Genomic DNA, 22121 nt, shown 5'->3' with positions numbered 1-22121 from the left:
TTGATCTTTTCTCTGAAATACTCAGATTACAATATCGATATCAAAAGATTTATATGTAGAGTGGAAAAGTAGTGTTGCCTTACAGATCCAGCATTCTGGGTTTGAATCCTGCACTCGGGCATTCTGCCTGTGTCTCTGTGGGTTTTTGTTGGGGTTCACTAGACACACTATAATTAATAACTGTTTAATACACATTCAGATTTCTCACAAACATTGGCCTGGTGATAACACTGCTCAATCAATGTAATACAAAGACATATTTTGGACATTTTTAGAATTTCTATACCTTTGATTTGTGCCTTTACATTACTCCCCACGTGATGAGCACAATAAAAGTGTTTGCTTTCCTGTACTGCACACACATGGTGCTGGCTTTACTGTGTTTTTGCTAGGGGCAGACATCACATGTTTTTGGCTTATTGCCATTGCATGTACCCACAGGTTCCATTTTTTTTTATTCCTCGTGGGTCTGGAAACACCAGCTTGTTCTTTCATTACAATGTACAGTGGTGCATATATGGTAAAAAAAAGTAATTGCTGAAATATGCTCATAAATTGCTATGTACTGCATAATTTTTGATGTCTAGACTGACTTGCTACTCAGTGTTTGTCAGGGCTTAAGTATCTCAGTAAATCAATACTTTTCTTCTATTTATATTAAACATTTTGCAGTGACATTTCATTTCAAATCAGTTTACTTTTGTATAGCACTCTACTGTTGAGTGCTGCCACAGGCTGCTTTGACAAGTTCACAGGTAGGTACAAATAAAAACTTTAAAAACTGCCAATATACATAATGAGTACTCAAAAGACACATATAAAGTAATATGCTGCACATTGATGAAACTTTTTTGTATTGTCGTTGAGCACTTGTATTGAAATGCACTAATATATTAAGGAATTTCAATAATGTGTAATAAAAAATATATAATGTACAAAGAGCAGATACATTTAAATACATTTTAGCTTCCATTGCATCTTGAGTGTATTGTATGGATTGCTTGTTAATGAAAAAAGTTACATCTAAATGATACATTTTGTTCTTCTCTTTATCGTTCTGTTTTTGCTTATAATTTTTAAGGCAAATCTCTCAGAAAAGTACATTATTTTGTTGTATAATATTTTAACTCCATTATTAGAGTGTAATATTAATTCTGTTCCTTTTATCCACAGCCATTTTGCTCCCTACATCTGCACTTGCAGGCTTCAGAAAATCCATACACGTCTGGAAGCATATCTAGTAAAGAATCTGCTCCTGGGATTATAGTAGCTACTGGTATAGTAAATAATCAATATTTATTTTATGCCAAGAAGTTTATGTTTTGAAATACTGCAAAAGTTTACCATGAAATATTGATTATGTTTTTTTTTTCTTAATTTTGGAAATATTTTTATAAAACAGGCAAATAGATGGAGTTAGACAAAATGTAAATTTCACATAAAAAAGTTTTACTTCAAACAGAGAACCATAGAGAAATTGAATAATTTACCAAGCGGTGTAGTGTACAGTAAACTTTAGGGTGCTTCAAATCTTGATTTAATGTTTTTTTATTTTTAGGTGAATATGTCTAGGAGATAGGAAGGATTGAATGGCCTATACTCTTCAAAATTTTTCTTTAAATAAATATATGCATTATCAAATCAGAACCTTTACAAAGTGCAGACATCAAGTTTAATTAATAGCTCCATATTATTATAATAAAATAATAATGTAACATCTAATCACTAGGCAAAAGGTAGGAAAATCACTGGAGATGGTGCCAGTTCATTGTTGGGCCCACTAAAGATCACACCAACACACTCACACTTATACAGGGCCGATTCAACAAATAACAAGACCTGCATGTCTCTGGGGATGTGCAAAGAAACTATTGTATCAGGAGAAAAACCTACACAGCCACAGGGAGAATGTGCAAAATCCACATGCATGACTCCTGAATAAATAAGGCAGCCACACAATCCTCTGTGCCATTAAGCTGCCATCAGTATTATTGTTGTTATATTTAATTATCATGGCAATTTATTGCCTGCCGCCGAGGTGTCTGTGTTGTAACTAGGGATCTAAGGTTCAGCCCAGCACTTCACAAGAAATCGGTGCAGTTCCTATCAGTGCAGTCTTCTGGTGTCCTGGCAGCTCTTTCGGATTCTTTTCAAATCCTTTCTTGATGGTAGAGCCCAGACAACCACAAACACAACTCTACTCTTGGTGCCCTACATTCTGCTACTCTCGATCTCCAGATCTTCATATTTGCTTTGCTTTTCAGCTTCATTGAATAAGATGTGGTTGTCATCTGGGATTGCTGTGTTGATCAACAGGCATTGCTCCTTTTTCTTGTGATGGACCACTCTATCAGGATGATTGCCTGAAATGGAATGATCAGTTTGGATTGCCAAGTTCCACAAGATAGTAGTGTCTTCACCTAGTGCACCACAGATCGTCTAGTGCAGATACTGTAGCTGTTAACCTACTTGTGCCAGACTATGAATTCAGTAGAAGCCAGCATTGTTCATCCAGCGATGATATGACTGACTATCTCCTCAGCTTTGCTTATTATTATTATTATTATTATTATGCAAATTGTTTCTCTGTAAGTTTGAGTAAGAGGATCTGGCAATTGACTTGCACCTCAATCCAGTGCTGCTGTGATAGACTTTAGCCGTCTCATTCCTGACTCATGTTTGTTACATTATTTTTATTTAAATTGAATTGAGTTATTACATTTGTTTCTTTTTTCTTTTTCTCTTTTTGCACCTTACATACATGTTATGCTTAGAAATATTTCACAATTACTTATAACGGATAAAAGTCTTAATGGAATAAATAAATTCAACTATATACAGTATACAAAGAAGGGAAAAACATGTATTGTTTCTAGAATTATTTTATTTATAATTTAAAAAGATCAAATGTTAAAATACAGCTGACTAGCTGTTTACATAAATGTAATAAAAATAGAGGCAACCATATATGTAAACTTCTTAAGTTTTATTAATGTGTTTTTGCATTTTAATATTTTAAACACTGCACAGATGTAATAAAATTCTTAAGCTGTTAATAATAATAATTCCCATCATTGCAGAGCTCCCAACACCTTTTGGTTCTTCCTTCTAATACAACACCCAGAAAAAATTGCTCCTCAGCAGAAATCAATTCAAATCTCACGTGAAACGCTGCAGATAAAGAACAGATGGACTAAATGCCTCGAGACGTCTAAACTGCTTTCTCAATCAGAAATACCCGCCAAATGTATAAAAAATGTGCTGCCAGGTAGCAACTACTGTAGAGTGCAAGTTAATTTATCTCTTCACAATCAATTAAACATCCACTGTCAGCCATTGTCACCAGTATTTGGAGAGAAGAACATCAATTTGTGCACTCCATTTAGATTGAGGTCACCTAAAAATGAAAGAAGTACACAGAGGTGGTGCCCCTATTGATTTTAACAAAGATAGATAGATCTTCATTTTCTACTTATTTTTTATTTGGCTCTTGACAGAAGCTTTTTAAATAAATACATGTTAATGAAATTAAAAACAGGTGCACTAGTGGGGCAACAACGAGACGCACCCAAAAAAGGAATGTTTTAACAGGTGTAGGCCACTGACGTTTTTTCCTCCTCCTTTTTTTTCACTAGTTTTGCATTTGGCTACGCTCAGTGTCACTACTGGTAGCATGAGGCAATACCTGGACCCTACAGAGACTGCACAGGTAGTCCAACTTCTCCTGGATGGCACATTAATCCAGGAGAGCTGGACAGGGCTCTAGAAGGTCCTTAACCCATCAGCATGTCCGGTATCTGCTCCTTTGGGCAGGGATGAACAGGATGAGCACTGCCTGAGCCTACAAAATGACCTCCAGCAGGCCATTGGTGTTAATGTCTCTGACCAAACAATTAGAAACAGACTTCAACGTCCTGTTGTGGGCCCTGTGCTCATTGCCCAGGACCAAGGGAGCTTGATTAGCCATACAATACTAGAATTGGCAGGTCCACCACTGGCACCCTATGGTTTTCACAGATGAGTGCAGGTTCACCCTGAGCACATGTGACAGACGTGAACGGGACTAGAGAAGCTATGAAGAACATTATACTGCCTGTAACATCATTCAGCATGACCAGTTTGGTGGTTGGTCAGTGGTGGTTTGGGGAGGCATATCCATGGAGGAACTCACAGACCTCTACAGGCTAGGCAACGGCACCTTGACTGCCATTAGGTATTGGGATGAACTCCTTGGACCCATTGTCAGGCCCTATGGTGGTGTAGTGGGTCCTAGGTTCATTCTGGTGCATGTCAATACCCGGACTCATGTGGAAAGAGTATACAGGATAAAGGAATCGATACCATTGACTGGCCCCCACGCTCACTCACCTTACCTCAATCCAATAGAACACCTGTGGGACATTATGTTTCGGTATTTCTGATGCCGCCAGGTTGCACCTCAGACGGTCCAGGAGCTCAGTGATGCCCTGGTCCAGATCTGGGAGGAGATCCCTCAGGACACCCTCCATCGTCTCATTAGGAGCATGCCCCGACAGCATGTTTACAAACACGTGGGGGCCATACATTCTACTGAGTATGATTTGGAGTTGTTGCAATACTAAAGTGTTGTACTGTGTTAGCCATTATGAATGTAGTGAGAAGTCAAGCAAAATGACACCTTTTGTTGCCTCGAAAGCTTGCATATTGTAAAGGTGTCATTTTACTTGATTTCTCACTATGAGTTGCTGCAATTATATTTCGACTAAATGGACTAGCCTGCTGCATCATTTTTTCACTTTGATTTTCTGGGTGTCTATGAATTCAGCCCTCAGTAGGTAGATAATTTTCATTTCCATCAAATGATGTGGCATCCTTTCGTTCCAAACACATTACCCAGTCCATATCAGTATAGATATGCGGCAGCATTTTTTTTCCCATTGAAATCTGATGTGTTTTCAAAGTGTTCACAGTTTATATACACTGTGGTCTGAACACACACCAGAATAACTAAATAGGATGAAACAATTTAAAAGAACTAACTTGGCAGTCCCAGTCCCAGTGAGGCATTATGCAGGCATATTGTTGTTGGTATAAAGGAGTCCATGTAGCATTTTCTTACACATTTCTGCTGAATAATTGATTGGCTGAATATCCCCAGTGTTCATGTGTCAGAGAGAGGATGTGTAGCATTGTTCATAATGGCACTCAGTGTTGTTTAGTCAGTCATTGTCCAACCTACTATATCCTAACACAGGGTCACAGGGATCTGCTGGAGCAAATCCCAGCCAACACAGGGCACAAGGCAGGAACAAATCCTGGGCAGGGCACCAGCTCACCGCAGCAGTGTTGCTTAGTTTTCTTTTTTTTTTTTTCCCTCCAGTAGGTCCAGAATGTGCCCCACAACTGAACCTGCCCTTTTAATTAGCTTGTTGATTCAGTGGGCCTCACTTGAAGAGATGTTACCAGACAAGCACACCACAGTATAGAAAAGCACACTGGACATCGCAGAGTCATAGAAGATGTGAAGGATGTCATTTCCCACATTAAAGTAATGAAGTCTCCTAAGAAGGAAGAGCCTGATCTCCTCTTTCTTTTATAGTTCCTTTGTGAGATCAGTCCAACCTGTCAATGATACAGACCCCCAAGTACTTGTTGAAGTGGATCATCACTACATCCATTCCCTTAATACTGACCAGACATACAGGCTGTTTGTTGCTCTGAATGTCAATATCCGATTTCTTGGTTTTGCTGATGTTAAGATGCAGGCAATTCTCTTTGCACCAAGAAAGTTCTCAACCTGACCCCTATATTCTGTCTCATCCCCTGTATCAATACACTCCATAAGTGCAGAATCATCTGAGAATTTCTGCAAGTAACAGGACCTAGTGTTGTATTTATAGTCAGAGATGTCCAAAGAGTACAGAGAAGGAGACTGGACTGTTTCTTGTGGTGCTCCAGTGTAGCTCACATCTGTATCATAAACATAGCCCTTGTGTGTCACAGTGATGCAGTGACCCAAAATCATTCCCATGTGACTTACACATCATTTCCTAGTCTGTCAGTTGGAAGCAGTCATTCGGAGCCATTTCAGCCTCCAGGCTCCACTTCCTCACCATCCTGGTGGTGAGAGGTTACCATCTAATAACAGGTTTATATCTGGGAATATATCAGGTTGAGGTCAGATCTGCAAAAAAGATCCAGTAGTTTAAAAAATAATAATACTAATATTAATAATAATAATAATGAGAACATCTAAACAACAGTGTTTTAATTAATGGTAAACTTTAACATAGTTCAGTTTTATGTATTTATTCATGTTTGCCTTATACTCCTGACCTTGTAAAATTTTACATGCCACTTGTCACCTATACTACAAAGATTGCTTTCCCTTGAGTGCCTTTCTCAAGTCCAGAATCAAAGAGGAATTAGCAACGATCCTGCATTAGCTTTGGCAGCACTTCTACATCCATCTATACACCTATTGCTCATTAAGAATTCATTTAAAAGTCTGAATTTAAAGGCAGTCAATCAGGTTTCCATTTATTGATTATTGGAAGGTTCTTCTAATGCCATTATTTTCTGTCCCATCACTTTGATTTCCTCCTTGCCATTACCATGCTTTTAACTATTTAGATATTAAATGGATTGTTTAAGTTAGAGTAGGAAGTAAGTTAAAAAGGAGATGGGCTCATCAGGGGCTATGGAAAGAAAGCTCTGCCAAAGCCACAGTGGATGGCTGCTAATGAGACCAGTTTTGCAGATAATACAATGGGTTTCTGATGATGTGTTTTAAGACTTATTTCCTCATGTCAATAGAATTAAATAAGTCCAGGGTTCTGGGGATATAGTGTAGCTGCAAGATGGCATCTGACTGAGTTGGACTCAGATGGTTACATTACATTTCATCACCTAAGAACTCAGAGTCACCAGTAGAGATTTTGCTATAAGATACCCAAAACACGTGTTGACAGCACCTCTTCCCAATAAAGTTTTATTTTTTCCCATTGTACCATAAGTGGGACAACCATAAGTAAAAACTAGGCTGAGTGACAAAGGCCTTACTTTTACGTGCTTTCCATTGTAGGAAGATGTACGTTCTCTTTATCATTTAGCATTCCACTGTATTTTGAGTTTACCTATTGTGGTAAGCAGCCCGGACACAGACAGGCGGACAGCGATGGTTCACCCAACACACGTTTATTTATATTTTCTATTTACAATTAGTGCTCACACAACCTCAAAAGTCCAGGCCCTTCCAATGCCTCTCTTTCTTCAGGTCGCCTCCACTCCTCTCCTCCCGAGCTCCGTCTGTCTTCCTCCTGACTCAAGCCCCTGAACAGAGATAGGTGGCCCCTTTTATCCCCACCCGGACATGCTCCAGGTGCCTCCCGATAATCTTCCACCGGCACTCCCCTGTCTGGCGTAAGTACCGGCTGCACACCCGGAAGCATTCCGGGTGTCCTTGGTCTTCTTCTCCCCAGCACTTCTGGGTGTGCCAGAAGTGCTTAGGGCCAGGGCTCCTCAGGCATTGGGGCGCCCCCTGGCATTGACCAGTGGCCCTTGTAGGGATGTGGTTCCAAGCTCCGTTCCCGTGGTCCCCAAAGCCACCAGGGCGGTCACCCCGTCGTGGTCTGTAGGAGGCGCAAGCCCTTCTCCAGTCCTCCTGGGCATCCAGGCTGGGTACCACCCCCAGCCACTCGCCACACTATATACATGATAATTTCATGAGTTTAGACTGTATATTTTGTGGTCTATTGAGGCTTAAATAGAGTTTTTTCTGTCTTTTATTATAACTGAGCTCATAAATCCAATTGTTATGATGTAAGTATATCTGTATATTCTGACAGGTATAATTTTTTTTCTGATTTATTTCACGTGTGGACAAGTGAGGGAGCACAAGTCGCAAGCAAAAAAATGTTTTGGTCATCAACCTGTTTGTCCAAGTTTACTTTTGTTAGAATACAAATTAAATATTAAATACTAGTGTCCAATGGCATGTAAGTAACAAAATAAAGCAAAATAAAATAACCTCAGTCAGACTTCATATTGAGGTTATTTGGTTAGATACACAGGAGCTCTGTCCAATGTTACTGTCTACTCAGAGTGTTGCCTCCTTCCTTCAACCCATGATTCTTGCTGCTGTGGGAAGAATAGGAGAGGACATGATTAACGACAGCACCCCTTTTCAACCTGGGGTGATGTCAAATACCTTAGGGGAGCCCTGAGAGTGATCCACAGATTCACATGCATGAGACACTCCGTATCTCTTCTATATTGGGGCTCATTTTTAATAACATTATTATTATTATTATTTTACCACATTGCTAGTTGTTTTTCTTGCGTATCGCCAGTTTGTGCCATGATTTTATGCTCCATGACTGGAGGTGTGTTGCCCTGAAGCTGAGCTGTGTGAAGTCTCACGCACAATATTGTATAGATAGGTAGGTAATCTTTATTATCCCACAGAGAAATTTGTTTGCATCAGGAGAATACAAAACATAAGGCATTGTTGCACACATACAAGAAAATAAGGCAAGATGCAACCAGTTTTATCACATATATACACACTCAATATTTGTACAAAGAAGAATAAATACTTTTCACTGTACCTAAAATATAATTGAGTATGTAAAAGAAAGTACAATCCAACACTACATATTCTGTGACGTCCAAGATTGTGGATATTATTGAAAAGTCTTGGGTTTGAATTTAGTAACAACTCTCTTAGAGTTAGAATTACATTATTTCATGATTTTTCAATTTAACACTGATTCTTCTGATTTTGTGGTTTTGGCCTATGATCATTTTCAGTTCACATTCGTCATTTATTGCATTTTATTTGTCAGCATTGCCTGCCAATGATACCATCTTGTGGCATAACACCGATGCCCCTAATACCACTCTCACCCATACTCCTCTCCATACTCCTTTTAGTATGGAGTATCTCAAATGTATCCTGCTGCAATATTAGCATAAGACTGAAGTGTGCACTTTGTTCCTCCGATCACTTCTTCCTAATTAAATTAATTAATTAAATTAATTAAATGTAATTAATTTAATTCATTAATTAAAATGTAATTTTAATCAGGATGGCTTAAACAGTATGTAATCAGTGTTCTCCATTAGTTTAATCATTCCACCACCTTACTAATGCCAACATCCTATGCCCAGTTACTACTGGCTTTTGAGGAAAACAGACAAGAGATGCACTGAGCAGTAGTGATGCCTAAGCCAATGTGAATGGTACAGCTCAGCTCAATATTGAAAAGGGTTTATAAAAGTGTTCACATTTTCAGCCAAAATTTCATATCAAAAGGGCATGATAGTGAACACATTACATTTTTCCATCTGCCATTTATTAGATAAACAGTTATCCAGCCCCATCTTGCAAAGATTAAATACTTAATAACCCCAACATTAGCTACGGTGACTACAACCAAACACCAATTCAATATAAATCTTTAACATTGCTTATAAAGAATTTATATCTGTTTTTCCCTACTGACTTGCTTTAAAGATGAACCACTGTTGAGTTTTCAAGTCCATTCACAGCACCTCTATCAGATTTAAATCTGGAGTTTTACTAGGCCAGTCCAACAGTTTGAGTTTTCATTTTTTTTTCCAGATATTCTGATGTTGACTTAATTTTTTGGTTTGGTCCTTATTTTCTTCTTAAGAATGGATGTCATGCTATTCAGGAATTTTCAGATATTGATCAGATTTAATAGTTCCTGCAGTAATGGCAAGTTGTCCAGATCTTAAATGAGTGAAGAACCCCCACATCATCACATTACCGCCATTATATTTGGCTGTTGGTGTGATGGTCTAACTATGGAATGCTGTGTTCATTATATGCCATGCATAATGGGAACCGTGGCATTCAAAGAGATCCCTTTTCGTTTAATCCATCCACACAAACTTCTCCCAAAAGGCTTGAAGATCTTCTACAGTAGGTGTTTCTTGGCAAATGAATGATGAGAATTTATGTTCTTCTTGGATAGCAATAGTTTCCATACTGCTATTCTCCAATGAACCCCATTTTTGCCCAGTGTCTTGGTGATTGTGCAGTCATGAACACTGAATGTTGCTGAGGCAAGAGAAACCTGCAATTCTGTAGATTTTTTCTAGGATCCTTTGTGACTACCTGGATAACTTTCTGTTGTGTCTGTAGCAACTCTGGGCAGGTGACTTAATTTTAGAAAGATTCACTCCACTTCCAGGTTCTTTTCATTTGGAGATGTGGCTGTCATTGTGGTTCAGAACAGTCCCAGTGCCATAAAATTGACTTTGTAGCTCTTTCCAGACTAATAGATACAAACAATTTTTATTTTTTGTACTCTCAGCGTTATACTTTGATCTTGGTAATACGTGTTTGTTGAATGTTTGTTTTATTTACTTAATTTTAATGGTTAGAGTCAAATAGATGACATTTATATTAAGTAGGACTAGTTGTAATCAAACCTGAGTGTGTTCAAACAGATGACTCTAATTATTTCTATAAATGGGCTACTTTAACAAGGGAACAATTATATTTTTACATGGTGTGAAGAGGCGTTAGATCGTTTTATTTGTGGGATATAAGTAAATAAAATATTTGTTACTAATTTATATAATAACAGGCAATTTTGGTAGAATAATATGCAATATCCAATAGGGGCAAACATTTTTTTTCACATCTATGTATATGGATTTGCATTAATAAGTGTTAAAGTGAATCGCAACAAAATTTAGAAGTTATAGTGAAATGCTCATATGCATGCTATACCTTACCAACCAGTGGGACTTTACAAGGTCGTATTGTTTATACTTATAACTTGTCTTGGATTCCACAAAGAAGAGAAAATCTGTTCTTATGATTTTTGTGGATGGAACTATGATGTTTTTCAAATACAGGAAAACTGATCTTTAATGTTTATCTCTGAAGTATGATGACCACATGTCCTCCTCTGGAAGGAGTCTGTTGACCTTCTGCACGCTTAGTTAATGTAAATCACACTGGCTGTTGTATCATCTGTCAGTGTGCATTGTAATCATACATGAGCTGAATGTTAAAATGTTGGTTGCCTATGGTCCTCCAGTGTATATATGTGAGAGATGGGAATGGGAATTGAGTTAACGTTAGCTGTAGAATTAAAATTAGAACAACTGCTATACCTGATGGAGTTACTGTTATACTGTGGTAGCTGTTACTAAGCTTCTTGTGTAAAAAAATAAATCATAAACTGCAGTAAGTATGTATAGAACCAACAGATGTAATTTTCATTCTGTTTTCCCTACAGGCAATATTGGTTCCGAGCTTTCCTTTAATGATGTTGGTATGTTTATATCGGCAGACTCTGGAAACAACTGGAGACAGGTGAGGATATCCTACTAAAAGCAACAACTAGCAACAAACACTTGTATTTATCAAAAACTTCTGCAATCTCTGAAATATTTTTCTAATTTTTGCTTTGAATGTTCATGATTACTTGGCCATAAATTCTATTTTACCAATTAACGTGCAAAGGTAAATTAAATACCTTTGAGACACAGATGATATGATGTGATGTGATGTGTTCTGTCCCCACCTTAGTTAATACTATTCTGTGCACTTTGGGAGATCTCTTGCTTATTTAGTTAACAGAAAGTTATCATATTTACAGGAATAAAAACACACTCAGTTACAAATGATGGCTCTCAACAGTTCATATTAGCCCAGTATTAATATTGTACTGTATTAAATTAAGTAGAAAGATTTACTATTAGACATGTTATAAATCAGATAAATGTTACTGCCAGGCAGGGGCATACCTTGAATTTAATTGTTTCAGGGTCTCAGCCTCCATGTCAGTATGTTGTTTCTTTCTGTGAATTGTTTTAAATTTAACATAACTTCTTAGCTGAGCATCCATAGAGATGTTAAACGTCTATAGAAGGGCGTAGTTTCAAATTCACACATGTCATGATGAGCAAGCGCTTGTCCCTCTCAACACTCTTTTGGTGGTCTAGGTGATGGAGAAATGGGGATCATCCTTGTTATAAATACACTGCTCAAACAATTAAAGGAACACTTTGAAAACAGCTCAGATCTCATTTGGAAAAAAATCCTGCTGGATATCTATACTGATATGGACTGGGTAATGTGTTAAGAATGAAAGGATGCCACATTGTTTCATGGAAATGAAAATTATCAACCTGCAGAGGGCTGAATTCAAAGATACCCCAAAAATAAAAGTGAAAAAATGATGTGGAAGGCTAGTGCAATTTGCTGAAATTTAATTGCAGGAACACAAAATCGTACTTACTGGTTCATATGCCCCCCACATGCCTGTATGCATGACTGATAACATCGGGGGGGAGGAGGGGAGGTGTGTGGGGGCATGCTCCTAATGAGGTGATGGATGGTGTCCTGGGGATCTCCTCCCAGATCTGGACCAGGGCATCACTGAGCTCCTGACCACTCTGAGGTGCAACCTGGCGGCGTTGGATGGAACAAAACATAATGTCCCAGAGGTGTTCTATTGGATTTAGGTCAGGCGAATGAGGAGGCCAGTCAATGGTGTCAATTTCTTCATCCTCCAGGAACTGCATACTCTCGCCACATGAGTCCGGGCATTGTCGTGCACCAGAAGGAACCCAGGAGCCACTGCACCAGCATAGGGTCTGACAATGAGTCCAAGGATTTCATCCCGATACCTAATGGCAGTCAAAGTGCCATTGTCTAGCCTGTAGAGGTCTATGCGTCCCACCATGGATATACCTCCCCAGACTATCACTGACCTATTACCAAACTGGTCATACCGAATGATGTTACAGGCAGCATAACATTCTCCACGGCTTCTCCAGACCCTTTCATGTCTGTCACATGTGCTCAGGGTGAACCTGCTCTCATCTGTGAAAAGCACAGGGCACCACTGGTGGACCTGCCAATTCTGGTATTCTATGGCAAATGCCAATCGAGCTCCACGATGCCGGGGAGTGAGCACAGGGCTCACTAAAGGACTTCGAGCCCTCAGGCCACCCATTAAACCAGTCCTGCTTTAGGGGTGGTCTCATTGTTGCCCCTCTAGTGCACCTGTTGTTAATTTCATTAACACCAAAGCAGCTGAAACTGATTAACAACCCACTGTGCTACTTAACTGAGCAGATTAAGATTTGCCAGATGTTTTATTGACTTGATGCTATATTCTGATTAAAAAGTATCCCTTTAATTTTTTTGAGAAGTATGTATACAAAATGCTTCTGGGTCTCATTTACCCCACTTTGTGCAATGAATAAGTTCTTAAACTCAGTTTGCATGTGCTATTCCGATTGCATCATTTTTATTGTGTTGTTCATGAACAGAAAAGACAAAACTATGAATGACATTGACGAACAGTATATTTGAACTCCAATAGGAAATTCTTCAATAAAGCAAACCCTGCACTCCAATCGTTTTTATTTGTATTGGGGTTATCTTAAAATATTGACAAAAATCAATGTACCAAACTTTCAAGAACAGAGGAGTTTAATCAAACACTGATTTTTTTTAAGTTTTCTATGAATACATTTATTGTTATGAGATATCGCAAATTTTCTTCAGTACTGGAGAAGCAACAATAAATTATCAAAGTTGTGAATATCAAACAATAGTCTTACTTTTTTAATCCGTGACATATGAAGTTACCCAATAAGAATTTTTGTTTTTATGGATTAAGAAATCGCCTATGAAGATGTACACAGACTACATATAATCTTCTTCAGCTAAAACCAATACACTACTCACCTAAAGGATTATTAGGAACACCTGTTCAATTTCTCATTAATGCAATTATCTAATCAACCAATCACATGGCAGTTGCTTCAATGCATTTAGGGGTGTGGTCCTGGTCAAGACAAACACCTGAACACCAAACTGAATGTCAGAATGGGAAAGAAAGGTGATTTAAGCAATTTTGAGCGTGGCATGGTTGTTGGTGCCAGACGGGCCGGTCTGAGTATTTCACAATCTGCTCAGTTACTGGGATTTTCACGCACAACCATTTCTAGGGTTTACAAAGAATGGTGTGAAAAGGGAAAAACATCCAGTATGCAGCAGTTCTGTGGGCGAAAATGACTTGTTGATGCTAGAGGTCAGAGGAGAATGGGCCGACTGATTCAAGCTGATAGAAGAGCAACTTTGACTGAAATAACCATTTGTTACAACCGAGGTATGCAGCAAAGCATTTGTGAAGCCACAACACGCACAACCTTGAGGCGGATGGGCTACAACAGCAGAAGACCCCACTGGGTACCACTCATCTCCACTACAAATAGGCAAAAAAAAAGGCTACAATTTGCACAAGCTCACCAAAATTGGACAGTTGAAGACTGGAAAAATGTTGCCTGGTCTGATGAGTCTCGATTTCTGTTGAGACATTCAAATGGTAGAGTCAGAATTTGGCGTAAACAGAATGAGAACATGGATCCATCATGCCTTGTTACCACTGTGCAGGCTGATGGTGGTGGTGTAATGGTGTGGGGGATGTTTTCTTGGCACACTTTAGGCCCCTTAGTGCCAATTGGGCTTCGTTTAAATGCCACAGGCTACCTGAGCCTTGTTTCTGACCATGTCCATCCCTTCATGACCACCATGTACCCATCCTTTGATGGCTACTTCCAGCAGGATAATGCACCATGTCACAAAGCTCGAATCATTTCAAATTGGTTTCTTGAACATGACAATGAGTTCACTGTACTAAAATGGCCCCCACAGTCACCAGATCTCAACCCAATAGAGCATCTTTGGGATGTGGTGGAACGGGAGCTTCGTGCCCTGGATGTTCATCCCACAAATCTCCATCAACTGCAAGATTCTATCCTATCAATATGGGCCAACATTTCTAAAGAAAGCTTTCAGCACCTTGTTGAATCAATGCCACGTAGAATTAAGGCAGTTCTGAAGGCGAAAGGGGGTCAAACACCGTATTAGTATGGTGTTCCTAATAATCCTTTAGGTGAGTGTATATAGTGTGAAATATATAATTAGACCGAGCAAGATAAAGAGTTGGGTCCTCAGCCAAGTGTACCTCATTCATTAGGCACACTATAAGTATATGAAACAAAACCAGATGAAAATGGCAAAAGGGGGCATTGTGACTCCGTTGGCTTCTTCGCAAAATAGAATGACCACTAGTGTGAGTTGTCTTCTTGCAGATGAGGGCTTCTTAACTAAACATTGACTACCAGCTATTGCTGTTATGTGGAGGCCAGGGTGGAAGAAGTGGGAGCATGATGATGTTGGAGGATGAGATGCTAACACTTCCGGTCAGCCGTCATCCACTCTGAAGGCAAAAGAGAAGAAGGAGTTAGTGACAGTGGTCTGAGAGTGAAATATATGTTATTTCAGAGTGTCTGCATGTGTTGAGCAAGTGTCAAAGTACAGTGGTTAGAGGTATGAGGTAATAGTGATCTCCATGTTTATTCTTTTCAGTTAGTCATTTCATTGACCATATTACCTTTGACAGGTCCTTCCTTTGAAAAACTACAAGTCCTGTGAATTAAACTGGAGCTAACATTCCTCTTTCTTGTTCTTTGCCACTTCTTTCTGTTGGGGTAATTCTGAGATGTTGGTTAGGCTTTCAAGCATCACCTGTTTGTTTCAAGTCCTACTACAGCATCTTTGTCAGAGTTAGGTCTGGATTTTGGTTAGGCTAGTTCAATGTTTTAGTTTTTCTTTTTTTAGTTATTTCATATGAACTTTCTCTTGTGTTTTAGATAATTATCTTGCTGTTTGATCTCACTGTGCGTCAGCTTCAGATAGCTGGCCATACATTCTCCTTAAGAAATTTTACAAACTTCAGTGATTCAAAAACCACAGGATAGCCACAAAAATGGTAAACTCTGATTGTGTTGTGATTTTTTTTCTTTTTTCCTAGATATTTGAAGAGGAATATAGTGTCTGGTTTCTGGATAAGGGTGGTGCTCTTGTTGCCGTAAAACAGGCTTCAGTACCCATTAGGCATATATGGTAAGTTCTATACTGCATGTCCAGTTAGTTTTAAACTTCCATTAACTTTCTTCTTTAGGGGTGCACGTCCTTTGATCTACAGACCTCAGAAAAGTGGGTCACTAACTGAATTGCCCTAAGCTAAAATAAAATGTGGTCTGTTGTAGAATAGTCAAAAATAAAGGCAACTGTCAGAATTTTAAAGGGAGGGGGCACAAAAGAGGTAAAGTCAATCTAGTTAGAGAGGCAGATAGACATGAAATGTTTTACTGTATGTTAATATGACAGACAGACAGGCAGATAGATAGATAGATAGATAGATAGATAGATAGATAGATAGATAGATAGATAGATAGATAGATACCTCTTATTATTGAAAAATATTGTCCCACATTCTTCTATAACATTAAATATATTTATACCATTCAGTAGTTACTACTTTCATGTAAATGGGGTCAAAAAGTATTTAGCGAGGCAAGTTCAGATTCTGATACTACGCTATCATAGAGAAAAGCCGATTGGGAGTCTGCATATGCTCTAGTGTGTGCAAGTTTGATCAAAATTGATTTTCACGTGTTAAAATTATACTTTTTGTCAGAAAATTATGCATGTTTTAGTGTTGTGTAGAATTCCTGGATAACTACCACCTTGCAAAGATATACAAATTGTTAAAATGACTGGTTTCCAAGATGTCCATCCTAAATGCTGAGACCTGTATAACAATAACTTATGAAAAAGTGGACCTACCTATTTGAAACTAGTTGCATTGTGTTTGTAATGTTTCATGCTCCATGTCTTTTGTTTTGGTCCAATTTGTCCCATACTTAACCCCATATCTATCAAAAATTATTTGACCTATGTCCAGTTATAACTACGGTCAACTGTCATTTGTGCCAACTTCTATGGCAGTTTTGTCTATGCCAGTTTACCAGGATCTTTGCAGTTTGCTTTGTTTAGTCATGCGACCAGGCCTATTGATTTGACATTTTTCTCAGCATGATTAGATAGATAGATAGATAGATAGATAGATAGATAGATAGATAGATAGATAGATAGATAGATAGATAGATAGATAGATAGATAGATAGATAGATAGATAGATAGATAGATAGATAGATTCTTGATTGCATTTGCTGAGTTAAGGATCAGCCTTTAAATAAAACCTAAGTGGATTGCGTGAATACTAAAAACAGGGGGATGGGGGCTGAAGACTGTAAGACTGCTGTAAGTCCAGACTCCTAACAGACAGGCCTTTTGATCCAATTAAGTGTAACCCTTTCCATAATATTCTTCAGTAAAGTAAGATAGTAATAAACAGAGTGGAAGCATGTTGTGGGGATGCTTCCCTGTAGAAGTCCCAGGTAGGACTGTGATGGTAGAGAGCGGAATGGCTGCAATTAAATAAAGGAGGGGTCCTAAGAAAACTATTGTTTTTCTTGTTTTAAAAAAAAAAGACCTCAGGCATAAAGCCAAAGCTACAATTAAATTGCTTAAAAACAACAGTATTACTGTTCTGGAGTGGTTAAATCTCAGTCCAACTGAGAATTTGTAGCTGGACTTTAAAAAGGCTTCCACACTCGATCCCCATGCAACCTGACAGAGCTTCAGCAGAGCTGAGAGAAACCTGTGAGCACAAACTCAAGGTTATTATGGCTGCCAAAGGTGCATCTACCACATAATGACCTGGGGGGCATTAATACTTATGCAGTCAATTGTTTTTTGTTTGAAATGTGTAATTAATGTAAACCACTTACAGAGATCTGCTTTCACTTTTACATTTTTTTGTTGATCAATGCCAATAAAAAAAAAAACAAATTAAACCCATGTTCAATGTTTTTTAACAAGGCGGGTGAATATTTTTTTATAAGCACCATAGCCCTTTGTATTCTGAACTCTCCCTGTTCTTTTGTCTAGACTCATGCCTCCCCCTTTAAGAAAGCCATAATTTTCCAATTTTTTCTTAACTATAAATTAATTATTTTTTATATAGTTAGTTATCTTTTTTTCCTATTTCCTTTGAGGCTTGCCAGTCTTCGAGTTCGGTTATAATTACAAACAGTTACTCTGTCTCATATAGTAATATCAATAAACCTAACACACATCTCTGGGGTTGTGAAAGAGAAAATAGAATACCAAGAGAAAAACCCACACAGACAGAGAAGCAATGTGCAAACATCACACGTACAATGGCCACCATGTTGCCCTTATTTTTATAGCAAATAGAAATATTTTATTTAATATCATTCACTTTATTTATAACTTACTTTATTTGCTTTACGGGTAGACTTGCAATGTAGAAACCAACTTCTGTGAAATGCATTCTTACTGCCATCTGTATGCATTAGAATCACGACATTCTGAAAAATAACAAGCGTCTTGATGTCAGAATGATGGCACTTGTTTCTGTCATCTCACTGACAATTTTCTGGTTTAAGTTTGCTTCTCAATCTACATTAACATGCATTTCCTTGTTTGCAAGCATACAAAGTCAGACAGCATAGTGAATCTGATCACATTTGGGAAAGGTTACACAATTCAAGTTCAGTAATTCAGGTAAACACCTCTTACACACTGGGACTGGGGTATTTATATTATAATCCTTACCATACAGTACTTTGATATCATAAGTAGATTTAATACTACAGTTTTTTCAAGTAACTAAAAGTGACTGTTAGTAGTATAACCATATGCTTGTTTACAAGCCATTTAATGCACCCAATTAACTATATCCAGATGGTTTAAATTAAGGAATTATAAGTTGTAATAATGGAAGGGTTTTTGGTTGTTTCCCCAAACTCTGAATGGAAGCCGAATAGGACAGATGTATCAAAAAGGTTGCATTATCTAATGTATAAAGCTAAAAATCTGCATGTGTGTGTGTGTGTGTGTGTATATACACTGCTCACAAAAATTAAAGGAACACTTTAAAGAAACACATTAGATACATCAGATCTCAATATGAAGTTGGATATCTATACAAATAACGACAGGGCAATGTCTTAAAAACAAAAGGATGCCAAGTCTTTTAATGGAAATAAAAGTTTTCTGCCTACAGAGGGCTCAATTGTGTAGACACCCTAAAATCAGAGTGAAATGAAGATGTGGCAGGCTAGTCCATTTTTTCAAAAACTTAATTTCTGCTACTCAAAATGCTTTTCAGTATCTTGTATGGCCCCCACGAGCTTGTATGCATGCTTGACAACGTCGGGGCATGCTCCTAATGAGACGACGGATGGTGTCTTGTGGCATTTCCTCCCAGATCTGTATGAGGGCATCCCTGAGCTGTTGTACAGTCTGAGGAGCAACCTGGCGGCGCCTAATGGACCGAAACATAATGTCCCACAGATGTTCTATTGGGTTTAAGTCAGGGGATCGTGAAGGCCATTTAATTGTTTCAATTCCTTCATCCTCCAGGTACTGCCTGCATACTCTTGCCACATGAGGCCGGGCACTGTCGTGTATTAGGAGGAAACCAGGACCTACTGCACCCGCCAACTCAACTCAAGCCAAAACTAGCACGAGTGGAAAACCAGCCAAAAAAGATCAAGAGGGAGAAACTTGAAATGACCTCCACATGTAAAACCAGTCCTGTTTTGAGGGTTTTCTAATTGTTGCCACTTTAGTGCACCTGTCGTTAAGTCCATGAACACCAATACAGCTGAAAGTGATTAACAATGACCTCTGCTGCTTAACCAACCAGAAAATTATCAGACAGGTTTAATTGATTTCATGCCAGGCCCAATAAAAAAGTGTTCCTTTAATTTTTGTGAGCAGTGTATATATATATATATATATATATACAGTATACATATATATATATATATATATATATATATATATATATATATATATATATATATATATATATATATATATATATATATATATATATATATATATATATATATATATATATATATATATATATATTGTCACACTTGGGTCACAGATTTGCACAGAGATACTCGGGATCGTGGAAAAAAAGAAGGAATTTTATTCAAGCACTACAAACAAACATTTGACACTTCAAACTTGCTCCTTGACAAAGATGGCTGTTTCGTCTTTCAATTAAAGGTTACCTGAGTTTCTTCTTCTTCGAATGTAAACGCGTCAGGAGCAGAGGCAGTCTGAGAGAGAGAGAAAGCAAAAGAAATCAATACCCAAATCTGACAGTGCGACGGCTTTTTAAGTCGGCGGAGTACCGCGTGAGGCTTGTATTGTGCGTTATAGTGCAAGGTTAAGGAGCAATGCGAGGGTAGTCCGTGTTTCGGGCTCTGTGGTTTTCCCAGGGGCGTCCGTATGTTCTTGGGGTGCGATCAGCCCTCCAGCTCACAATATATATATATATATATATATATATAATATGTATGTATGTATGACGGTGAGTCAAAAATTATTATCTGTACAATTTATTTTAATCAACTTTCAGAAACGGCAAATACATCATTTTTCAACATAATCTCCCTGCTTTTCAATACATTTTGTCCCTCTGTCAACAAGCTCTTTAATTAAAAAATGTTGTAGGGTGAACTGCGAGCCATGAATGCACTACTGTCCTCACCACACATGACCCTTCGTCCTTGTAGAGCTTCTTTTGAAACCCAAGTCTGTCATGTTTTATTGCAAAGACACAGCCATGGCTGATTTGCAAATAATTTGCCACATCATCTACTGTCACCCTTCTATTTAACAGAATTATTTCACAAGTTGTCATCAATTGTGGACATGGACGGGCGTCCAGCTCCATTGCTGAAACTTGTGCAAACTTTCTTGAACTTCTCTATCCATTCCTAGACACTTCTTCATGACAAAACACTTTCTCCATACTGTGCACAAAGTCTTGCACCAGGCACACCCTCAGACCACAAAAAACAAATCACTGCATGTTGCTGTACGTTTGTGCAAATCACAAGTGGGGCAGCCATTATTTCTCACAACGCAGTTACAAATGATCTGACGTAACATGTTCACACTTGCACAGCAGTGACTGGGGAGACAGGGACACCAACAGGACTGCATTACTGGGCTGTAATTCCCAGCATTCCCTGTGAGTGTCTGAATGCATAGCAAAGCCCAGGGATGCTGCCATCTAGCAGGGTTGGGGAGCATACAGCCTTGAAAAAGAGCTTCATCAGATTTCTCTGTAGTTTTAGCCTCCTGGCCAGTTCAGAAACTGGGACCAATCTTCACAGGAGCACCAGTTCATACATGTTGTCCATTACATTGTTCACCCTTCCTCTAATTCTGAACCCAAGGAGTAAAGAAGTCATATTCTACTACCACTTGTGGTGTTCTGGCATAGGAACACATGCTTTTTCTGACAGAATTTGTTTTTATCTTATTTTTATGGGCTTGTAAGGCCCTAGTCCCATCCCTGTCTTGTTGAACTCCCTTCTGCCTGTAGTCCCACAGTCAGTAAAGCATGCTACAACAGGGTATTATTATCATTCATAAAACCTAGAACAACCAGTAGGGTTACCAGGAAAGCACTGGCCCATAAATTATATATCCACTATATTATTGGTAATGCTAAAATATCTTTGATGTGTATGTTCACCCTGTCCAGAGATTCCTTCTGACTTCTAACCAGTGCTTGCTGCACCCTATGAAACTGCTCTGGGTAAGCCTGTTTAGAAAATGGGTGGATGGATATTACAATTCAAGTAGTTTACAAAAGTGTAGAAATATACATATTCTATTACAAGTATGACTATTATCAAATGAGCCTATAATACAGACTAATTCAATAATGCATCACAAAAAACTTTGAAGTACAGGATTTCATTTGAATTCTCATGAGAGCTACCATAATTTTCTTGTGCATCACAGAATATATGTTTAACTGTTTTTTTTGCTTTCAAATTCAGACGAACATTGTTAATATATATATATATATATATATATATATATATATATACATATATATATATATATATACATATATATATATATATATATATATATATATATATATTTAGTGGCTACAAGAAATTTTTTAAAACAGGTCCCTTCACACAGTCAGGAATACTGCCAACTATGCCACTTATAGCCACCAGGTGGCCCACCAGCTCCCCAAACCCAACATAAACAGATGCACAACACAAGTCCAGCACACACACAGTCTTCTATTCCACTGTGGGAAACTCTTTACATTCCCCATTTGTATAGCCAACACATTACACAACCACAATAATAA

The 22121-nt window shown here is 38.2% G+C and overlaps 1 protein-coding gene across 1 annotated transcript in view; it reads left to right on the top strand.

Annotated features, from left to right (window-relative positions):
• The window catches only part of sorcs3 (sortilin related VPS10 domain containing receptor 3), a 1218933-nt gene that overhangs the window by 945596 nt on the left and 251216 nt on the right, over positions 1 to 22121 (top strand). Inside the window, exons 11-13 of the mRNA XM_039776558.1 lie at positions 1174 to 1276; positions 11259 to 11335; positions 15855 to 15946. Of these exons, the coding sequence (XP_039632492.1) occupies positions 1174 to 1276; positions 11259 to 11335; positions 15855 to 15946 (272 nt within the window). The remainder of the gene's footprint in view (positions 1 to 1173; positions 1277 to 11258; positions 11336 to 15854; positions 15947 to 22121) is intronic.

This window comes from Polypterus senegalus, chromosome 1 (assembly GCF_016835505.1).
Source record: "Polypterus senegalus isolate Bchr_013 chromosome 1, ASM1683550v1, whole genome shotgun sequence".
Taxonomy (NCBI): Eukaryota; Metazoa; Chordata; class Cladistia; order Polypteriformes; family Polypteridae; genus Polypterus; species Polypterus senegalus.
Note: the sequence above shows the minus strand (reverse complement) of the source record. Positions and strands in the feature narration are given on the sequence as shown.